Source organism: Ambystoma mexicanum, chromosome 5p (genome assembly GCF_040938575.1).
Source record: "Ambystoma mexicanum isolate Mex_15411 chromosome 5p, UKY_AmexF1_1, whole genome shotgun sequence".
NCBI classification, from domain to species: domain Eukaryota; kingdom Metazoa; phylum Chordata; class Amphibia; order Caudata; family Ambystomatidae; genus Ambystoma; species Ambystoma mexicanum.
The window spans coordinates 213,330,461-213,349,809 of NC_090930.1; the positions used below are offsets into that span (position 1 = coordinate 213,330,461).

General features: G+C 44.9%; 1 protein-coding gene across 3 annotated transcripts in view; it reads left to right on the plus strand.

Moving 5' to 3' along the window:
* Positions 1-19,349, plus strand: part of LOC138480867 (probable global transcription activator SNF2L1) — a 1,964,402-nt gene that overhangs the window by 998,862 nt on the left and 946,191 nt on the right. For all 3 annotated transcript variants that reach the window (XM_069612650.1, XM_069612651.1, XM_069612652.1), the window contains one exon: positions 7,082-7,191. In XM_069612650.1, the coding sequence (XP_069468751.1) occupies positions 7,082-7,191 (110 nt within the window). The remainder of the gene's footprint in view (positions 1-7,081; positions 7,192-19,349) is intronic.

The following is a 19,349-nucleotide window of genomic DNA, read 5'->3' on the forward strand; positions in this document are numbered from 1 at the left end:
ATATAAGCGTGTTAACAAATGACTCAACTGTGAGTCACAACGCACGGCCAACCCGGTCTGGAGGAAGTTAGAAGAAAAAGCCTATGTACAAACACGGTTGCGAAAACCGCCATCCTGGGCACGAAATCGCAGGATCCGTGCATTGTGACATTGGAATCAGGCCCTAGGAGTATGGTAGAAATGAGGATGTTACCTGAAGAACACCTGTTAACCACCAGTAACAACGGAATCATATCTGACAACTCACCACCTTACAACATCGCTGAGATTTCTTTCAATACAGCTTTTGAACAAGCTGTAAGTCAAGACAACCTGGCACACTTAAATGAGCAACCAGCCAGGTCCTCAAGAGACCAAAACCAAACCTTGGACAAAACAAGCGACGATAAAACTGTTGTTGATCCCACATTTAATACATGGGGTGTTTTTGCAATCTTCAACAGCGGTACCCACACTCCTAAGAACGTCGTGAAATCAAAACAATGAGTCCAGCCCTTACTCAAGAAATCTAAAAACTTGCCAGGGAGGAAAAACACCCAATTAACTGGGGCAAGAAAATGTTTGCGCAACATAAAAGTTGTCCATGTACTGGCTAAGGATAATGACAGGAATATTCATCCAAACCTGCAGAACGCCAACAATAAAAAAAGCGTTGAAGATCTGTTAAAAAAGACCAAATAGGGTGAGGTGCCGTGTATTGACGATCCCTCACGCAATATTTCTGTAGAGCTCCTAAACATGTCAACTTACGACGACGCAGAAATTGACGAGCTGGAACGGTCCGCCACACCAACTGGCCCAAATAAAGGAATAGACGCTCATATTACTCCTGAGGTTCAAAAAGATGGCAAAATAAATGTATAGCTGGTCAAACCCCGATTGAGGTACAGCAGAGTATGAGTCAAAATGCTGCATGCTCATTGGATATATATTGTAGTAGTAGCCAATGTTGGAAGAATGTGTCTCATCATTCTGGAGACTGATGACCTGTTGCCAAATAATCTGGCTCCCTTGAGTACAGTGTTTGTTACCCTATATGAGAAAAGAGAGATGCTAAGTGCTAAAATGCAAACGCAACCCGCTAGCATTTTGAGAGTAAACCACAATTCAGCGGATATTGCACTCTCTGCCGGCAGTCATAAAACTCCACAGGGCTCGACAAATGAAAACCTAGCACAAACAAAGAAAGATCACTAAAGAACCCAAGAAGCAATGGCTATTCCACGTTCAAAGAGAAATAATCGAGAAGGAGCGATGAAAGGTTCCCTGTATATAAGATCATGATAGAGCGACTGGACTCCAGAGATAAGCTGATCCTAAACCGATGTAACGTGATAAAATCATTGCATCACATTCAAGGTCTACGTGCAATTGACACATTTGATGTAAAAATAGTTTCCTGATGATGGGCGGGACGACAAAGTGGTGTTGCACTTAGTATCAAACATAATTGCAGCAACCATCTCAGAAGCTAATGCAGCCCTGTCCTCACTAGGCTTTGATGTTTACACACCAGACGACAGTGAAATCCAATGAAAACGTTGACATTACCACCCTGATGACAATGACTAAGGATCCACTGACGCCATCAGGTTTCAAAATATGTTTTCGACAGTCGGTGAATGCAGCGCGAGACACAAATCATTTGGGAGGAGACGATCAAAAGTCAAATGAAAAGTTGGAATCTGGGAGCAATAAAGTCACGTTTGTTGGAGTTCAACCGGAGTCAAAAGATGGCTCAAAAGACAAAATCAGAATAACTATAAAAGGGTCCAACGGTCCAAATGGTCGACAAAAGCCTTAATAAAATGGACCAAATCTGCGAGTGGCAATGGCTGGCAAAGTCTTTGAATACTAAAATCCAAAAGTAATGCCAGAAGGAGAAACCTGTTCATGTGTGTTTAGTTGCCTCCTGGAACACGAGGGGTTTCACACATTTGCTTAACTCAAATTGGCTGGAAGCGCTACAGATTGTATGTTTTCAAGAAACTTGTCATGCTCCAGTTGTGGCAGAGTTTGAGCTTGCATTTAATCCGGCCATAAAGATAGACAAGGGGCGGCCCACGGCTAGTTTAATAACACTAGTCAAGAGAACTTCCGGTTATCGTATCATAAAACCTACAAACCATTCACCCTTTATCCAAGTGACTGTGATAGGAAAGCCTGACCCACTGAACAACTTTACTGACCAAGTAACGTTAGTAAACGTGTATTGGAATCACTGTAGAGCAGGAAAGTACTTGTATGTAGTGTGGCGCTGCCCGATGACGGGCACGCACGCGGCGGCTTGCCGTTGCACGCCGCCACGTGCAACATAAATAAACGGGGCGTTTCCCGGACACGCAGAGTGACCGGGAAGCCCGAACTGTGAGGACGCGTGTGGATGTGTCGTCCTTACAGGGTGGGGCTACGGGACCGCATGGGGGCATGGAAGAACCCTCAACAGTGGCGACGAGTGGGGGAAACGATGCCCGGGCCCGGCGGTGACTTTTGAGAGAATTTTTTCACCGAAACGAGGTGGATGCAACACTTCGCTTCTTGCCGCGGGTAGTGCGTTACCCACGCGGCTGGCGACCATTTTGGTAAACAAGCCGTGGGACTTCACAAGGCTCCGGTTTCAGCTCGGAAGCGGCCCCAGGGTTAATTTTTGGAACTCCTGATAGCAGGAAGGCATACCTGCATGACTATATGCCTAATTTGAATTTTGGCTTTTCCTTGGGTTTCCTACGTCGAGTGAAAGCAAAAAAGAAGGCTTATGGCCTAGGATCTACATAACCCACGCATCTTCTTCTTCTAGTTTTTGGGAACAATTGAAAGCTGAGGAATTCATGTTCATCTTTTTCATCATCAGGCTGGTGGACACACTCAGTTTTCATCCCCTTCATCATCACAGTGGTGCATCTTCATCAACCGGTTGTTGGCCACACTGATCTTCACCCTCTTCATCATCACAAGGTGTTGCAGTGACTGCGGAGTTTGAGTTGCGGCCCCTGTGTTCCATGTTGGGGTGCCTGTGCGCTCAGACTCATGAGTGACATTGAGGACCAAGGTGGTGCAGCAGCAGCAGCGGTGACAGTACAGCGGCCTCCTCCGCCCCCGCCACGTGCACTACCTCAAGTGCAGCCTGTGCAGCAACCTCTGGTTGTTCAGGCGGGTCCTCAAGGTCCTCCACCTCTCGTGCAGCCAGTGGCAGGGCCTGCTGCTCCACAGATCCTTCCTGTCATGGCTCAGATGCGTACCCAGGCAGCTCTGCAGCCCATCCCTGAGTTTGATGTTTCGGGCCCACCTTCTAGCTTAGGGCCCAGATGGAGGAGGTGGGTGGACCGTTTGGTCATGTATTTTCGAGCGGCCCAGGTGGTGGATGATGACACCAGGCTGGCAACCATGCTGTATTCGGCGGGACCGTCTGTTCAGGAGATTTCTGAATCACTGCCGCCTGGGGATGGATCGTATGGTCAGGCGAAGGCCACCCTGCAAGCTTACTTTCTGCCTCTTGCCAACGCGGACTATGAGCGTTTTGTGATGCTATCGGCCGAACAGAAGGACGATGAAACCCTGGACTCCTTCTATGGACGCCTGAGGCGTCTCTCCTTAGCCTGTACCTGGGGAGATGTGGAGGACATGATTAGGACGATGCTTATCTAGGCGTGTTCATCGGGCAAGCTCAGGCGCCAGGTGCTACGAGAACCAGGCATCAGACGACTTGTTAGAAGCCGCAACTCGTGCAAGTAGAATCATCTGTGGAGACCTAAACATCGACTATTTCAAGAACTTGCAACCTGAGCAAATGAAATTAGCAAAAGAATGACTTGGGGAAATGGACGCAAGAAAAATACTGCTGTTAAATGGATGCACCCTCAGTGACATACCACCGGCACCAGCATGGCATTGTGCTGAGCACACCTCAATTATCGGCTATATGTTCGTATCTGATGCTCTCCATCCGAGAGTGAAAACCATGAAGGTGATACAAATGAGTAATAGTGATCACAATATGCTACAAATGGAGCGATCAACCTCAGAGAACCAATTAAGTTCTAACTGGTCCCATAAAGTCTCTGTGGAAGCTAACAGAGTTCGACTCAGACTGGATGAATCAGAAGTCTCCCAGTTTTCAAAACAATATTGTTTGAGGAGCTCGGCAGTGGAATACAGCCATCTGTTAACACAATTCAAACAAAAAAAAAAAGGTTTAAGACACCTGAACTTTGAGCGCACAAATTGCTTTGACCTGGAAATATTGAAACGAAAGCGCCAGATGCGATGTGAGATTCGTAAGAAGCAAGTATCGGACGTCCAAGCACGAAAGTTGAAAAATCTTGCGGTGAAACAAAAATAGAAAAATTGGTTAAAAGCGCATAAACAACTAATGCTGCAAAATGATGCCGAAACGATGCTGGAGAGCCTAAGAAATAAAAATATTGGAGACTTTTGGCGACTTATTAACAACACACATGCGCCCCAAAGGGCATTACAAACCAGCTTGGTGACCGAGGCCGAGTTGATCTCACATTTCTCGGACTTACAAGATAAATGAGGGCACAAAAGCATAATCTGAAGCAAACACCACGAGCTGGGCGCTAACCTTCTCAAAAGAAGATATTGTGAGGGTAATCATAAAGGCAAAAAACTCTAGAGTCCCAGGCCCGGATGGGCTAACAAACTTCACGATCAAACATCTTCCAGAAATTTGGTCAGATGTATGTTTGGCATTAATCGAAAGGATAAACTTGCAATGCCAGACGCCGAAGTCCTGGAAATCCGTGGTAATTTTTCCTATTTTTAACAAAGGTAACAGAGCATGCCCAAAAAATTACCGCCCAGTAGCATTACTGGATGTATTGGGAAAAATATATGCAACCTTGTTACAACGTAAATTGGTTGAGTGGGCTGTAAGATCTAACCGCGTGGATGTGAGACAAGGGGGCTTTGTCAAAAATGTAGGATGCTTGCTAAACCTTTTGCTCCTGAATCTGATCAAAATGGAGGCTCTGAGAACAAACACAAAGGTTTATCTTGCTTTTATTGACTTTTCTTACACCTTTGATACCATCGACCACGAGATACTATGGAAAAAACTGCGAGCTTGGGGTTGCCCAGATGGTCTAATGGCAGCGATCAGAGAGTTACACACCGAGACCTCTATCAGAATTAGTCTAGATCAGACTGGTATTTTGTCTGCAGAGATCAAAACCTTTAAGGGAGTGAAACAAGGCTGCTCCTTGGCTGCGGCAATATTCAGTCTATTTATATCAGACATTGGAGCTGCTATAGATGCTGTGAAATCTTTTCCTCCCAAGTTACACAAATCGCATCTTAGTTGGCTCCTATAAGCAGAAGACCTGATGCTGCTGGATGTAACCCCCATTGGTCTGCAGAGAAAACTTGACGGATTCCAAGAATATGTGAACTTGAATCACCTAAAGATCAATACAAAAAACTGTGAGATCCTTGTTCTCAAAAATCTAAGAACAGTAAGAAGCAATACCTGCAAAAAAGAAACCTGGAAATTGGGGCAGGAACCAGTGTGTATATCAAGCAGTGTAAAATACTTGGGTATGCTGATCAGCGCAAGCATTTATGACGGCCCATGGATCTTAGAGACTAAGAGAAAGTGCAGGCAACTTGCTAGCCAAGCGTTTGTCTTGAAAAAAAAAATCCAGAAAGTTCTCTCTAAACCGGTGATGAATTTTTACCAATAAAAAGTAATCCCGGTTTTAACGTATGGAGCTGAAAATGCGCTGGGCTGTCCCCATGACCTATGGTCTACCCTCGAAAATATCTATTGGTCCAAAGTACTGGGTCTACCCAAAGGCATGGCGACGGCTTGCGTAAGATACAAGCTATCGTTGATATCAATACATGCTAGAATTTGCTGGAATTTGCTGTCCTTATTTCGGAAAACAAGATCTTTAGAGCAAATTTCGCAATTCGAAATTCTACACAGTGCAACATCAAACAGAAACGACATCACGTCAATGTGGATTAGTCAATGTGAAAGTTTGCTGGTAGAGTTTGATATTAACATAGAAACCCTACATGGAAATCCAAATGCAGCAAAGCTAAAAATCTGGCGGGCCGATTGGGAACTGACTAGTTCACAGAGAGCTGCATCCAAGATGATGGTCGATGCACCGGCTGAAGCAAGGGGTTTTAATAATCTTCAAAGTTGAATTGTTCCCTATCCGAATGCAGGGAGACTATTCATGCTTTGTCGCTTAAATGCCTTCAAGTCTAAAGAGCGTCTTTACGCATGGTCAAGCAATGTAAACCTAAATGCAACCTGTAGATTTTGCGAAAACGAAAAGGAGACTCTTAAACATCTGGTGCTGTTCTGCTGTGAGCTTCGGTACGTGAGAACAAATCATTTGGAATCTTGGATCATAAAACATCCTTCTCTGTGTGCAGACGAATGATGGCAGAAATGTTTAATGACACAGACTTGAAACTGCTAATCCCTTTAACGTTTCTGCTAGCCGAGATCGAAAATCTGTTGAGATCGGACTCATTAGAGAGTAAAAGAATAATTTAAACATAAAGCCGGAGTGAAGGCGGGACGAGTGAGAAGGTGGGGATGGATTTGCCTAAGTTTTGTATCGTATTGTGTGATATTTTAAAGGTTTGTTTGTAAACCAATAAAATTAATTTAAAACATTTTTAAAAAAAATAATACTCTCCACCCAAAAGCAGACAGTATTGAAGAGTTTCATTTATGAAACCCAGAATTTGGCAGAGTGGTAAAACAGCTGCTGTTCCCAAATATTGGATATTTCACCACTGCCGCCAAACTCGTAATGAGGCCCTCTGTTTGAACTGCACAAGAATTATCCCTTTATTCATGTTTATTCAAAGTAGAGAGATTTGGGAATGCCTTCCTTCACCAGTAGCACTATAAAACATTCTTTGTTCAGTGTGAGTCACCAGATGAGAGTGTCATTCGCTTCTCTAATACTTGAAACTTCTCTCATACTGAAAGTTGGCTTTTGCTTTAAGTTGATGAAACTGATGTGATTCTATCTTTTAGGACTCTAAGATAAAATTAAATGGGTTACTGAGCAATGTTTTGCATATCATATTTTAGGTGTTGAAGCCATTTCTTCTACGACGTATAAAAATTGAGGTGGAAAAAAGTTTGCCTCCGAAAAAGGAAGTAAAGATTTACCTGGGACTTAGCAAAATGCAAAGAGAATGGTAAGAGGAGGGTTTTGGTATACAGTTAGAACATTTATGTGATAATACCGTTGTGTAATGTAAGGCACATAACTAAAGGAAATCATGCAGTTATTTTATAAAGTTATTCCAATATGAATGATGGGAAAACGTTTGTGAAGTATGATGATCTCTCTAAAGTATCATTCTTCCTCAACAAAAGTCAAAATGAGAGTAGGACACAATGTTTTTTAACATATACATGTATTTTTGTACTTCTGTATGCAAGTAGGTGATGGCTTTTTATATAACATGAATCTAGTTTGAAAGCTTCTGAGAATGATGTACAATAAGGGAATACATAAGAAGGGTACTACAATAGGAATGCACCAATAAGGGTATACTGTAAAGGGAACACTTGGAAGGTCAAGGAAAGAGGGGATATATTGGGCTACATGCAGGGCAAACATGTTAAGAAGCTAATGTGGCAGCCATTCTTGATAAAGTTCTTGCTGGATCTGCAGCTGTGAAACTACATTCCTGTAAGTATCACACAGTCTGACCTCCCAAACTACTCTGAGTTACTATGTGTGTCTGCAATTCTCTCCTTTGCCTTCTGCTGCAAGAGAAGGATGCAAGTGTGTGTTCTCTTGTAATACCATGTGGTGAGCCCCTCAGGTCTCATCAGCTCAGCTCTTTTACTACCAGAAATTGAACCAGTTTAACAGCCCGATTAAGAGTTTGGCTGGGTTACCTCCGGTAATACTGGTAAATCTATTTGCTGTTACTGCATGCAGTAATATTCCTATGTCCTGTCCTGTTTGTTCCATACTTATGGCTTTCCATCCTAGGCGACAGGACTGCAGCACTTTTTGCACAGCATTAATGATGTAATTCCCCTTTACAAGATTTTGTGTTGCGCAGAAGGAATGGCCGCGTGGACGTGGCAAACATACAGTCCTTTTCTCTGCCTTGAGGAGACTGGGCGTTTAACACAGTGCTCAGTGTTTTTCCATTTTTGATGCACCCTTATTTTCCACCCAAAAAATGTTCAAGCCACTTCGCCTCCTGCCAACACTTGTCAGTCTTTTATGACTGGTATTACAAGACTTACTTCTTGCATTTCGTTCGTCAGGCACTATGCGGCTGCGGATTCTCACACACGTTGTGTGTAGTACTGTTGGGTATTTTGTGTAGATTTGGGGCCTAGCAGTATTTTCTTACCACCAAAAATAAAAGTAATTTAGCAATAATCACTCCTTACATTTAGATTGGGTTGGTATTATGGTAGTATAGTGGTGAGCATTATTTCAGTACACAGATATATTTAGTTGGTGTGCATTTTTACTTGTGGGCATGATTTCTTTGTTTTATTTGTGGCCCCAACATCCAGATCCCCTTATTTTTGTTTAGATTGTTCGTGTGATCACTAGAGAGACCTCATGCCTACATTTCAGAAACACCACATTTTCATATGGAGTGCCACCTTGGGCTGTTCTCACTGATTTATTTACACCAGCGAGTTAAATCATGTGGTATATCACTAATGTATATACATTAGTGAACTATATCCAGAAGTCTCTCTTTCTGCTGACTCATTTACCTCCAGCAGACTATTCCATTATGTCCTACTCAAATGTCACACACACATATACTGAGTGGAACCATGCATACAGCTATTTCACTGCCAAGTCTGATTTTTAGCTACCTTGTTCTTTCTGTTTTATCAACATGAAAATTGACAAATGCACTGTCTAAAATCTTCCCCATATTACCAGTGCTATAATGATAGATGCAGCACGAAAAGAAAAAAAAAAAGAAAAACACACTACCCGTCTGTTTTCAGATATTTTTGTGTATTATAAACAATTGCATTTCAACACCATCTTACCCTTTTTACAGAAATAACTGGAAGTTTCACAGCAGTATAAATATTCACTTTACTTTAGCTGTAACAAAATGAAAAGGAATACAGCAAGAGAACACTCAATTTGCAACATTAGACATGTTGATTAAATCCAGGAATTTCCTCTTCTACTCTGCCTGAATAGGTTTCCCACACACACACCGCCCCCGCACTCTGCAATATATTTACCGAGCTTGTGCTGCATGCAAATTCCTCAGGCTGGTCGCCTTCTGGAAATGGTTCAGTGCCCCCTCTTAAATCACCCCAGCGAGGACGTGCATCTACCGTCACTCAAGCCAAGGCTTATTGACTGGAATTTCCCAACTTGTGTAGCAGTGCACTGGACCTTCTTCTCAATCAGGAAACTCCCCAGCCACACCAGCCGAGTCTTTCTCCCAGCTGTGCCAAATGCCTTCTCCCTATATTTCTCTCTGATATTCATCAGAAAAGCTCTGTTACAGCCTACAAAACGAGTTCAACCAATAAAATTCTATCATGTCCTACCCTCCTTCTCTTGAACAATGGTTTACTTTTACAGCAAGCAACTGTAACAAAACTGATTTCCTGCTTATTCGAGTTTTTGCTTCCTGCAAATACTGTGGACAGAGCACAGACAGAGAAAAAAAAAATCTGCACACAGTCTAGTGTGAGTTTCAGCCTGCCTCATTTTGCACTGGAGAACACATTACAATATTAAAAGTAAGAATTATATTAGTACGGTTAATGGTGTTAATTAATTAATCCTCTAATGTGTCTCCTGCAACAGAGGCATTTCAGATGAGAAAAAAAAATGTGCATTTTACATGTAAAAATTGTTTGCATTTTAGATGTAGAAATCGTTTTTGACTGAATAGCCTGTCTTCATTTATATGTCCATGTCACACTGGCAACACATGCCTTGCTGTACCACATTATAGCAATGCATTAAACCCATGCAGTGGCGCTGCATAAAAGAAATGCTAAATAAAATAATCTTACAGTACCTAGGCCCCAATCACAGGTGTGTGGCCTCTTCATCCTGTCACACACTTTCTCCTTACGCATTGCATAGGAAGTTAGCTCGTTGGAGGCAAGTTTCCTGCATGTCACCTACCGAACACATCAAGGAATTTGTCTAATCGGAGGCTTTGAGAGGTAAGTCTGGAACCCCGCGCAAGTAGGAGGTATGCAAGTCCTTCAGCGGCTAGCCACAGAATCACAAGGGGACGCTCTAAGGATGCATATGTTTCTACTGGTCTTAGCACTGAGGTTCCATCAGTAACTTTTACTAGAGCTTTCCCCGATGCCTCTGTCTATTGCCGGTGTAACCACCGAGGACCTCATGATGTCTGGTATTGTGTCTTCTAGACCTGAGGTGATGCCTCAGCGTCCAAAGCCCACCAGGCTCAAAGAGCCTGAGGGTCAATGACCTACTGGAGCGCACTCCGAGGGCTTATCTGACCTCACAGTGGCTCGCTCAGAGGGTTCTCAAGGGTCTGGTAAAAAAAGTGAGCTCTATGTTGAGCTAGACTCCTTGTGTCTTGCACGAATCCCATGATTCTGGTTTCCAAGCACATACTACCTACGTGGCTACCTCACGTGCTTCAAGTGGTCATCAATCCTTACCTAAGAACCCTCATCCTACTTTCATTAGCATTGCCACTCCATTAAAGGGGCAACATTATAGTCCTCATAAAATGGCCTCTAAATGGACAGAGGGACATCTCAATCTCTATGCCTCGTACGGTGGAGGAGATTTCTGAAATTTCCTCACCAGAATCTATGGATACTTTGACTCCACCTCATATTCTTCTGCCTACCACAGTCAGCAGGGTTGACTGGTCACCGATGACAACCTGGTCCACAGCCTATCTAGTCCCTTTTTCATCACTTAGATTTGGTGCATCACCTCCTCTTAGGCTACCTTCATGTTAACCGACTCAATCTTCTTTATGGACTGCTGCATCCTCATCCTCATGTACCCAGACAGCCTCCACCTTTGAAAAATTGCAAAGAATCATGCATTCAGAACCAATGGTGGGAAAACACCGGGTATTGAGCACATTATAAATAACCAATTATAGTTGTAATATACTTTAAAAACATCACATATGGGAGATAATCCCTCAGACAAAGCCTGCTCCGCAATTACCTTGAACACAGTTAGGTACTCCCATCTCTTCAACTCTGGTAACCACACCGTCTCAACCATCAGGGACGCTTACACCGGCATCCCCTGTTAGATCTGCCTAGGAGCATGCTCCTCCGTTAGCATGTGGTGGCTTTAAGACTTCCTGGGCCTTCCTATACCAGAAAAAACAGAATGCGAACCGTGGGTTCTTGTGGGGATACTCTTGCTAAATAAAATGGACATATCCAGTATTCCATTTCAGAGGGATGTTTTGGCAGAGGCCAGGAGACAGTGGAGAACTCTGTATTCAAATCCCACAACTAGCAAAATAATTAAGGCTCGGTATCGGGAGCTGCAATCTGACCCTCCAGGTCGTCTACAAATCCACAGCCACAATCCTCTGCAGTGGAAAAATTATTTTTAAAGCCCTTCTCAGACAATCCCTTTTGTGTCTCAGTCTTCACTTCCCTGTTGAAGGAGAACAAGTTATTAGACACTTATGGCAAAAATAATGTATGCTAACGCATCACATCACCTTCAGCAGGCAAACGCTTAGGCCCTTTTGGCTGCTTATTCGACTTATCAACCGATGAGGAACTGAACAAGAAAGAAACGTCCAACTTCAGAGGCCAAACCTCACACTGTTCTGACAAAAGGCCCTCAGAAATACTTTCTGTCCTTTAGACAACCTCGTTGGAATTTCCAATCCATGGGTTTTGGTGTGTGTTGTGGATAACACAACAGGAAAAGCAGGCAGCCTAACTGGTCCCATAGTGCCTAACAGAGAAAACAACAAAGACACTCAAACAGAGGATTCTTTTCCTCTCAATCTCGGCTGAATCCAAGAAACAATGAGATCTACGTCCACATCCACTTCTCTCCAGTAGGTGGCAGGATTTCTAAGTACCATGAGGAATGGGATATCATTTTTTTCTCCTGGATCCTTCTGTGGTCACCAAGGCATTTTTGCAGTCCATTCTCCCAATCCCTCCTTCTACCCCTCTGCTTCAGGTCGGCTCAGCCACTCTCATTCAAGAGATTCTCAATCTCCTACAGATCAGGATGATAGAGGATGTCCCACCTCTATAAAGAGGATGCAGGTTTTAATCTCTTCTTCTCCCCCTAGAAAAATTCAAGATGGTCCTGCCAGTCCATTTTGGTAAGGATTCCAATCGGGCGTCACACACCGGACCAGGACCCTCGCCCTTAGCCTTAGATGTAGCTGTTAGGCAGAATTAAGACTACAAGTGTAAGTGCAAATTCACCTTTGGTACAAGCCTGGACTACACAGTAAAGTGGTAGCGATGGCTGAGCAGCCAGACTTATCTCAAGAGTAAAGTGAGTAGTATCAGAAGTTACACAAATGACAGCAATAATTATGGTTCAAACAAACTCTCACTCAAGGTTTCTGAGTAAAAGAATATACATTTATTTACACCATCAGTTATAAAACAGTTCACTATTATAAAGCATCAGAAAATAACAATCATAATACACTACAATAACCCCCAATCAATTCTGGACAAGTTAGGCTCAAAATTAAGTGTGAGCAAAATGGCACTCCAGCAATTTAAAAGGGAGGAAAAGATAAGGTTATCCAAAATCAACAACACCTACATGAAAAGGCTTACTACAACTAAGATTCAAATCAATAGGCCTGGGCCAGTGTTAATGGTCTTTGCAGAGGATCACACAGTTCAGAGTAGTTCGCGGTTAAGTCTTTGCCAAGAGTTCAAAACGAAGTTGGTCGGAGGAAAAGTTATTCAATAGATAAGAGAAGGACAAGCATTCAGAGAGGCAAAAGATTTCAAACACTTTCACCGCGGTCAGACGGAACAAACGACTGGATTTGAACAGTACCTTACATGAAGAAGAATGCTGCAGCTGAGGTCGTTGTTCCTTGCAGTTCCTGCAGGCCAACGGTTCCTGAAGCGACTGTTGTGGTGACAAGAAGGATTAAGAATGGAGGGTCCTGCACTGCCCAGGGAAGAAGCCAGCAGCAGGGCAAAACGTTGAATAAAACGTGCGTTCCTTAAAAGCACAAATGGACTCTCTCTCACTGGCTATCCGGTTTCCTGTAGCAGAGCAAATTTGACCAGGCTGAAGAGGAGGTCCACAGGCTTTGTGAGCTGGTTGGTCCCACCAGGCTAAAGGGGAGAAGACTCCTTGCGGATATCCTCTGTCGTCGAAGTTTCAGGCGATTCGGACCTGCAGCAGGACTTCACCGGATGTCCAGTAGTTGCAGCAATCATCTTCCTCCGGCTTCTCATTAGCTCTTTCGATCCAGTGGCGACTCTGTCTTCCAAGTCCCAGAGACCTACTTTTAAGCAGTTTTCCCCCAGTCACACAGCCTGGCTGTCAATCACACAGCATGGTGGCTGTCCCGACAGGACAGCCACCTAGCCTATCAAACTAGAGTGCGACTTGGGTCTTCAAGGATACCCTGTGCAGGGGGCCTAAATCCCCTCCCTCACATCCTGTACACCCTGACACTGAGGCGTCTAAGGAGGGCTTCTGTGTAGAAGCCTGCCAAAGGACGGCGAACAAAAGGAACCAAACTTAGTTTGGCGCGCAGAGTAAAACACAAGAAAGTTCTTTACAAAAAGAAATGGAAAATAACCAAAATAAAATCAATGGGGTCCAGCTTGTTAGAGTTTGTGGCTACCACCATAGCCTCTAACTTTTCATAGCTTGCGTTAGAAAATAAAAGGTAGATACCACTGCCACCAGCCAAATCTTAGAGAAAGGTGAAAGAAATAATGTTCCATGAGAAACAGACAAAAAGGGATAACTATTAACCCTTCCAGTACTCTATGGGAAGATAGTTTGTACTGGGTCTGTAAGTTTAAAAAGACTAGTAAAGTCAATGGCAACTTTACATGTTCTGGGAGACAGTAATAAGTCCCAGAAAATGGAGTTTGAAGTGGGAAGTCTAAAAAGACAATCCTGTGTCACTGCACTAAAGGTGCTGTGTGACACACAGTAAAAAGATGATGCCTATGGAGTAGGTGAGACGCCATAGTCCATGAGCACAAAAGGTACAACACACAGCAAAAACACATGTAAGAGTGGGAAAAAAGGCTCACACTCTTACCAGGCGAAAAAAATAAATCCTAGAAATCCAGCAAAGCTGCTGAGGGACTCAACAGACTAAGGGACAGGAGGATTTAATTCATTCCTGGATGAATCTCTTCACTCTAGTCGGTTATAAACATCCTAGAGAGACCATCAGCATTTTGGTGGTGACATCCTGACCTGTGGTCAATGGTGAAATCAAACCCTTGCAGGCAGATTGACCATTTTAGTAGTTTTGGGTTCTCCCCTTTCATTTGCATTAACCATCTCAAGGGTTGGTGATCTTTCTGAATCACAAAAGTAGATTCATACAAGTATGGTCTAATCCTCTTCAGAGACCACATAATAGCAAAGCATTCACGCTCAATGGTTGCCTGCCTTGTTTCTGGTTCCTTCAGCTTCCTGCTGATGAAGCAAATGGGGTGCTCCCTACCTTTCTCATCCAGTTGACTAAGGACTGCACCTATACCTGTATTGGAAGCATCTGTTTGCACAATGAAGGGTTGGTGATAATCAGGAGCTCTTAGGACTGGAGCTTGACAAAGCGCTTTCTTCAGGTTTTCAAAGGCTTGAGTGCACTCCTCATTCCATCTAACCTTTTTAGGGAATTTCGGAGAGGAGTCTACATTCAAGGGAGAAGCTATGGTCCCATAGTTCTCTGTGAAATTCCTGTAGTACCCAGTGGGCCTAGGAAGGCTCTCACCTGGGTTTGAGTAGTAGGGGTGGTCCAGTTTTATACAGCTTGTACCTTGCTAGGCAATGGCCTGATTTCACCTCCTCCTACCTCATGACCAAGGTAGACCACTTTTCTATGACGAATTTGACACTTTCTTGCCTTTATGGTCAGATGGGCCTGCTCAAGAGCCTGCAAAACATATCATAAGTGATCAACATGTTCTTTCCAAGTAGGGCTGAACACTGCAATGTCATCCAAGTATGACATGCAGAAGTCCTCCATCCCATTCAGAAATTGATTAACCATCCTTTGAAATGTAGCAGGTGCATTCTTTAGTCCACAAGGCATTACCTTAAACTGGTAGAGCCCTGCTGGAGTTGAGAATGCAGTTTTCTCCTTGCATGATCTGTCAGGGCTATTTGCCAATAGCCTCAAGTGAGATCAAATGTACTGAGGCACTTGGTTGAACCAATTTTTTCCACCAGTTCATCTGTCCTTGGTAAGGGATGGGCATCAGTCTTTGTGACTGCATTAAGAGCTCTATAGTCAACACAGAATCTCAACTCATTGGATCCTGCCTTTAGCACTGGTACAACTGGACTAGACCATGGACTGGTAGATGGCTCTATTACCCCGAGATTAAGAATCTTGTTGACCTCCTCCTTTATGTGGGTTATTACATGGTCTGACATCCTGTAACCTCTGCTTTTAACAGGTAAACAGTCACCAGTGAGAATAGCATGCTGGCACGAAGGGGGCAAGCCTGGTGAAAGTGAAAACAGGGAGGCAAACTGAATTAACAGAAATGTGCACTCCTCCTGTTGTTCAGGTGTCAGATTAGAAGAGAGATTGACGCCTTCTATTTTCTCATCTAAAGGTTGGCCTCTGAGAAGGTCAGGTAGAGGTTCACCCTCCTCTTCTTGAGCTGAAGCTGGAAGCAAAGCTCCCACTTGTCTTGAGACATAAGCTTTTAGACGGTTGTGTGAAAGACTCTGGGAGCCTCCTTAGGATTGCCTAAGTCCACCAGATAGTTGACCTCTCCAAGTTTCCCCACAACCTTGAAGGGTCCTATCCATTTGTCCTGTAAGGCCCTCTGCCTTGTAGAAACCATAACTAAAACGTTCTGGTCTTGTGTAAACTCAACCATGTTGGCCTTCTGGTCATGCCAATGTTGGACCAGAGCCTGACCTGCTTTTAAGTTATCTGATGCTTCTGCCATCATGTGTGACATTCTCCTCCGGAGACCTATCACATAGTCAGTGGGCCTCATTACGACCCTGGCGGAAATCGAAAAACGATGGCGGAAATGCAATACCGCCATCGAATAGCGCTCAGTGCGATCATGACCCGTCACCGCAAAGTACGATGCCATTAGCGACACCGTAGTGAACGCCAACGCTAACTGCACCAAGTACGCGCGCGCGCGCCATGCCAAACCGTAATTACCACCATGGCGCAACGGTACGCGAATTCTGACCCTAGCGGACATGCACCTAACGCCATCAAGCACGGCGGAAAGTACCATTCCGCCATGGTGAGAAGTACGGCATCGCGAACCAACCGTAAACGGCCCTACTGAGTGCCTGTACACCGCTCCCTGGCCACATTGTACAACCCCCCGTAGGTGCAATGAAGTCACACAATGCAACCAGTGAAATGTACTAGTCATCCATGCCTGCCAACGAACAAATGAATCTCAAGAGGGCCCAATGGGAGCTGCAGGGCACAGATGGCACGAATACAGAAGCTATACAAATGGACATGACCTCAGTCTCCCACCAAGAAACCCACGCAAACACAGGCACCTGTGACCAGCAATATTCCGATAATCACATCATTCCACCAATCCAACTGGCTGACCGGCATCTGTTACACAAAAGCTAATCCCCCGCCCCTGAGCATGACATCATCAAAACAGTCATAATGGCAGCCCTTATCCCTGACCTCACTGGGCTTCGTAGGCAAACGCGCCCAGCACAGTACCACGCAACTATACCCCGAAGCTGGAACCCAATGCAGATCTCCTCACAATACATCGCTCCCCAAATAGTAATATGCCACATCACTTGCAAAGAAGAACGCTACACGGTTCATATCAGAATAGAAATTTAATGCACAACAAATTCTCCAAGCCCATACAGCCATTAGGCCATGAACTCTAAAATACATTTCACCATTGTGGGCTGCATCCGCAATAAATGACCAGCTACTTCTTGTGTGACGCCCTGTTCCTTCATGGTACACAGGGGCTACATTCTCGTACGAAAAGGCAACATGGAAGCGCCTAGAACCGCAGGGCCGTCCCAATAGGGAGGCACTAGTCCAGCTGAAAGGCCGAAATGTTGCTCCTAGCCACTAGTACTGCGTAAGGGCATGTGGCCCATTGGCGATCGTCCCATAAAATCGTAATGCTGCTCCACTGATTAACACGAAGCAGCAGGTGTCGGTAGTAAAATCCATCTGCAGGAGTGGCATACAGATGGCAGTGGCAAAAGGGGAGGAGATACCTGTCAACCAAATGAAATGAAAAAGAATAGTATGGCCATCAGAACTACATTTGAATTACTCACTTCAATGATCACACCAAATCCACAGCCATATGCATGCTAGCCCACTCCAAAGGATCATCACCACCCAAAAACCACTTGCGAATCATAACTATCTATATCGAGGTGAAAACACTATCACAAACGAGTGTACCTGTGCATGCGTCTGTTAAAACAGAATCCATCAGATGGGATTGGTAACGTGCATAGACACAAGTGTCTGAAGGCGCGTCGAGACAGGGAGGGCTCAACAAGGCCAGATAGACGATGGTCCCACTATGGCAGCCCTGCATCACATAGCGCAGGGGAGGCGGATAGATTCCAAGAAGCCCTGTACATGGCAAACTCTGTATCAAATCATCTGTCCATGCATCCATACATTATTCCCTCATCCCGTAATGAAAACGCCTGTTTCCATACTCACATAACATGTGAAATTTCCATTGAGTCTGTGCGTTATGCAGCCTGCAAAATCCACTGTGCCCCAGCCCGTAATTCCAGTGTTGTGAAGTAACATGTATTTGGGAACGTCCGGCCTCATCGCCCACGTCGCTATTGCGCATCCCAAACTATTCATATCAATCATTGCATCCTCGCCATGGCCCCTGTCCCAAGGACATTGAACAATAGAACGTTATATTTGCAGTCAGACCTGTGGGCATCTCCTCGCCGCTAGCTGAAAACCGAAAGCGCCGCCCTTCGAATTCCTCATTTGCAACATCACGTCGAAAAGGCATCTGTGGCCACTTGAATTCACAAATTAATCCATCTAGTGCGGCTGTGTGTGAAAATGGCAACTGCCTTCACTCACAAATGGGACGCCCCGCCCGTCGGTGAACCTCGGTACAGTGTTGCATGAGGGTCCACCGTTACTCGAGTACTACGTTCCACTGACCCTTCACAAGTCTGTTCGCGACTGCAAAGATAGTATGTGAAACAATGGGACCATAGCCGAATGAACATATCAACCAATGTTACACTGCCATCGGGTACAAATACATGATTGTAATAGCAAGATGCCATTCGTCGAATTGCAGCGTTGTGTGCGGGACGTGCTCGCCCAAAGGGGAGAGCAGCTTGCACAGGTGGAATGAATCACCACAGGTGGAGGCCATACAGCCTGAAAACACATAAATTGCACACCCAGTCTCCTCCCACAACCACACCCACTCCGAAATGCTACCGGCAGGACTAGCTATGTTGGCCCTGGGGGACCTGATAGCACTGCAAGTACTCCAACTTCAAGAAGAAGACGAACACCAACTACAACCGGCCGCACGGCGGAGACGCAGGAGGAGGAGGAGGGCAAGGCAGGGCCAGCAAGGGCCGCCAGCACAGCCACTACCACCACGCAGGCAGCCCGCAATCCCACGCCTCCGAGCACATCCGTTCAACCTCACTGATGAGCAGATCCACACCCTCTACCGTTTGGACCGGGACACCATAACCGCCATTGTGGACATGACACAGGCTGACCTTGTCAGCATGATAGATAGCCCAACCGCCATCCCACCCCTACTGAAGGTGGTGTCTGTACTCCACTTCCTGGCCACAGGCACCTACCAGCACACAGTCGGACAGTTGCATGGCATATCACAGCCACTGTTCTCACGGACACTATTGCAAGTGCTCGATGCCCTCCTGAAGCACGCAGACGACTACATCTCTCTACCACGCTCGGAGCAGGAAATTACCAACACAAAAGTGGGATTCCATGCACTTGCCGGCATACCGGGTTGCATTGGTGCCATCGACTGCACCCATGTGGAATTGGTCGTCCTACATGCCATGGAGGCCCAGTACCGCAACCGAAAACAATTTCATTCTCTGAATGTACAAATGGTGTGTGACTCCAACAGGATCATTACACATTGTTGTGCCCGATTC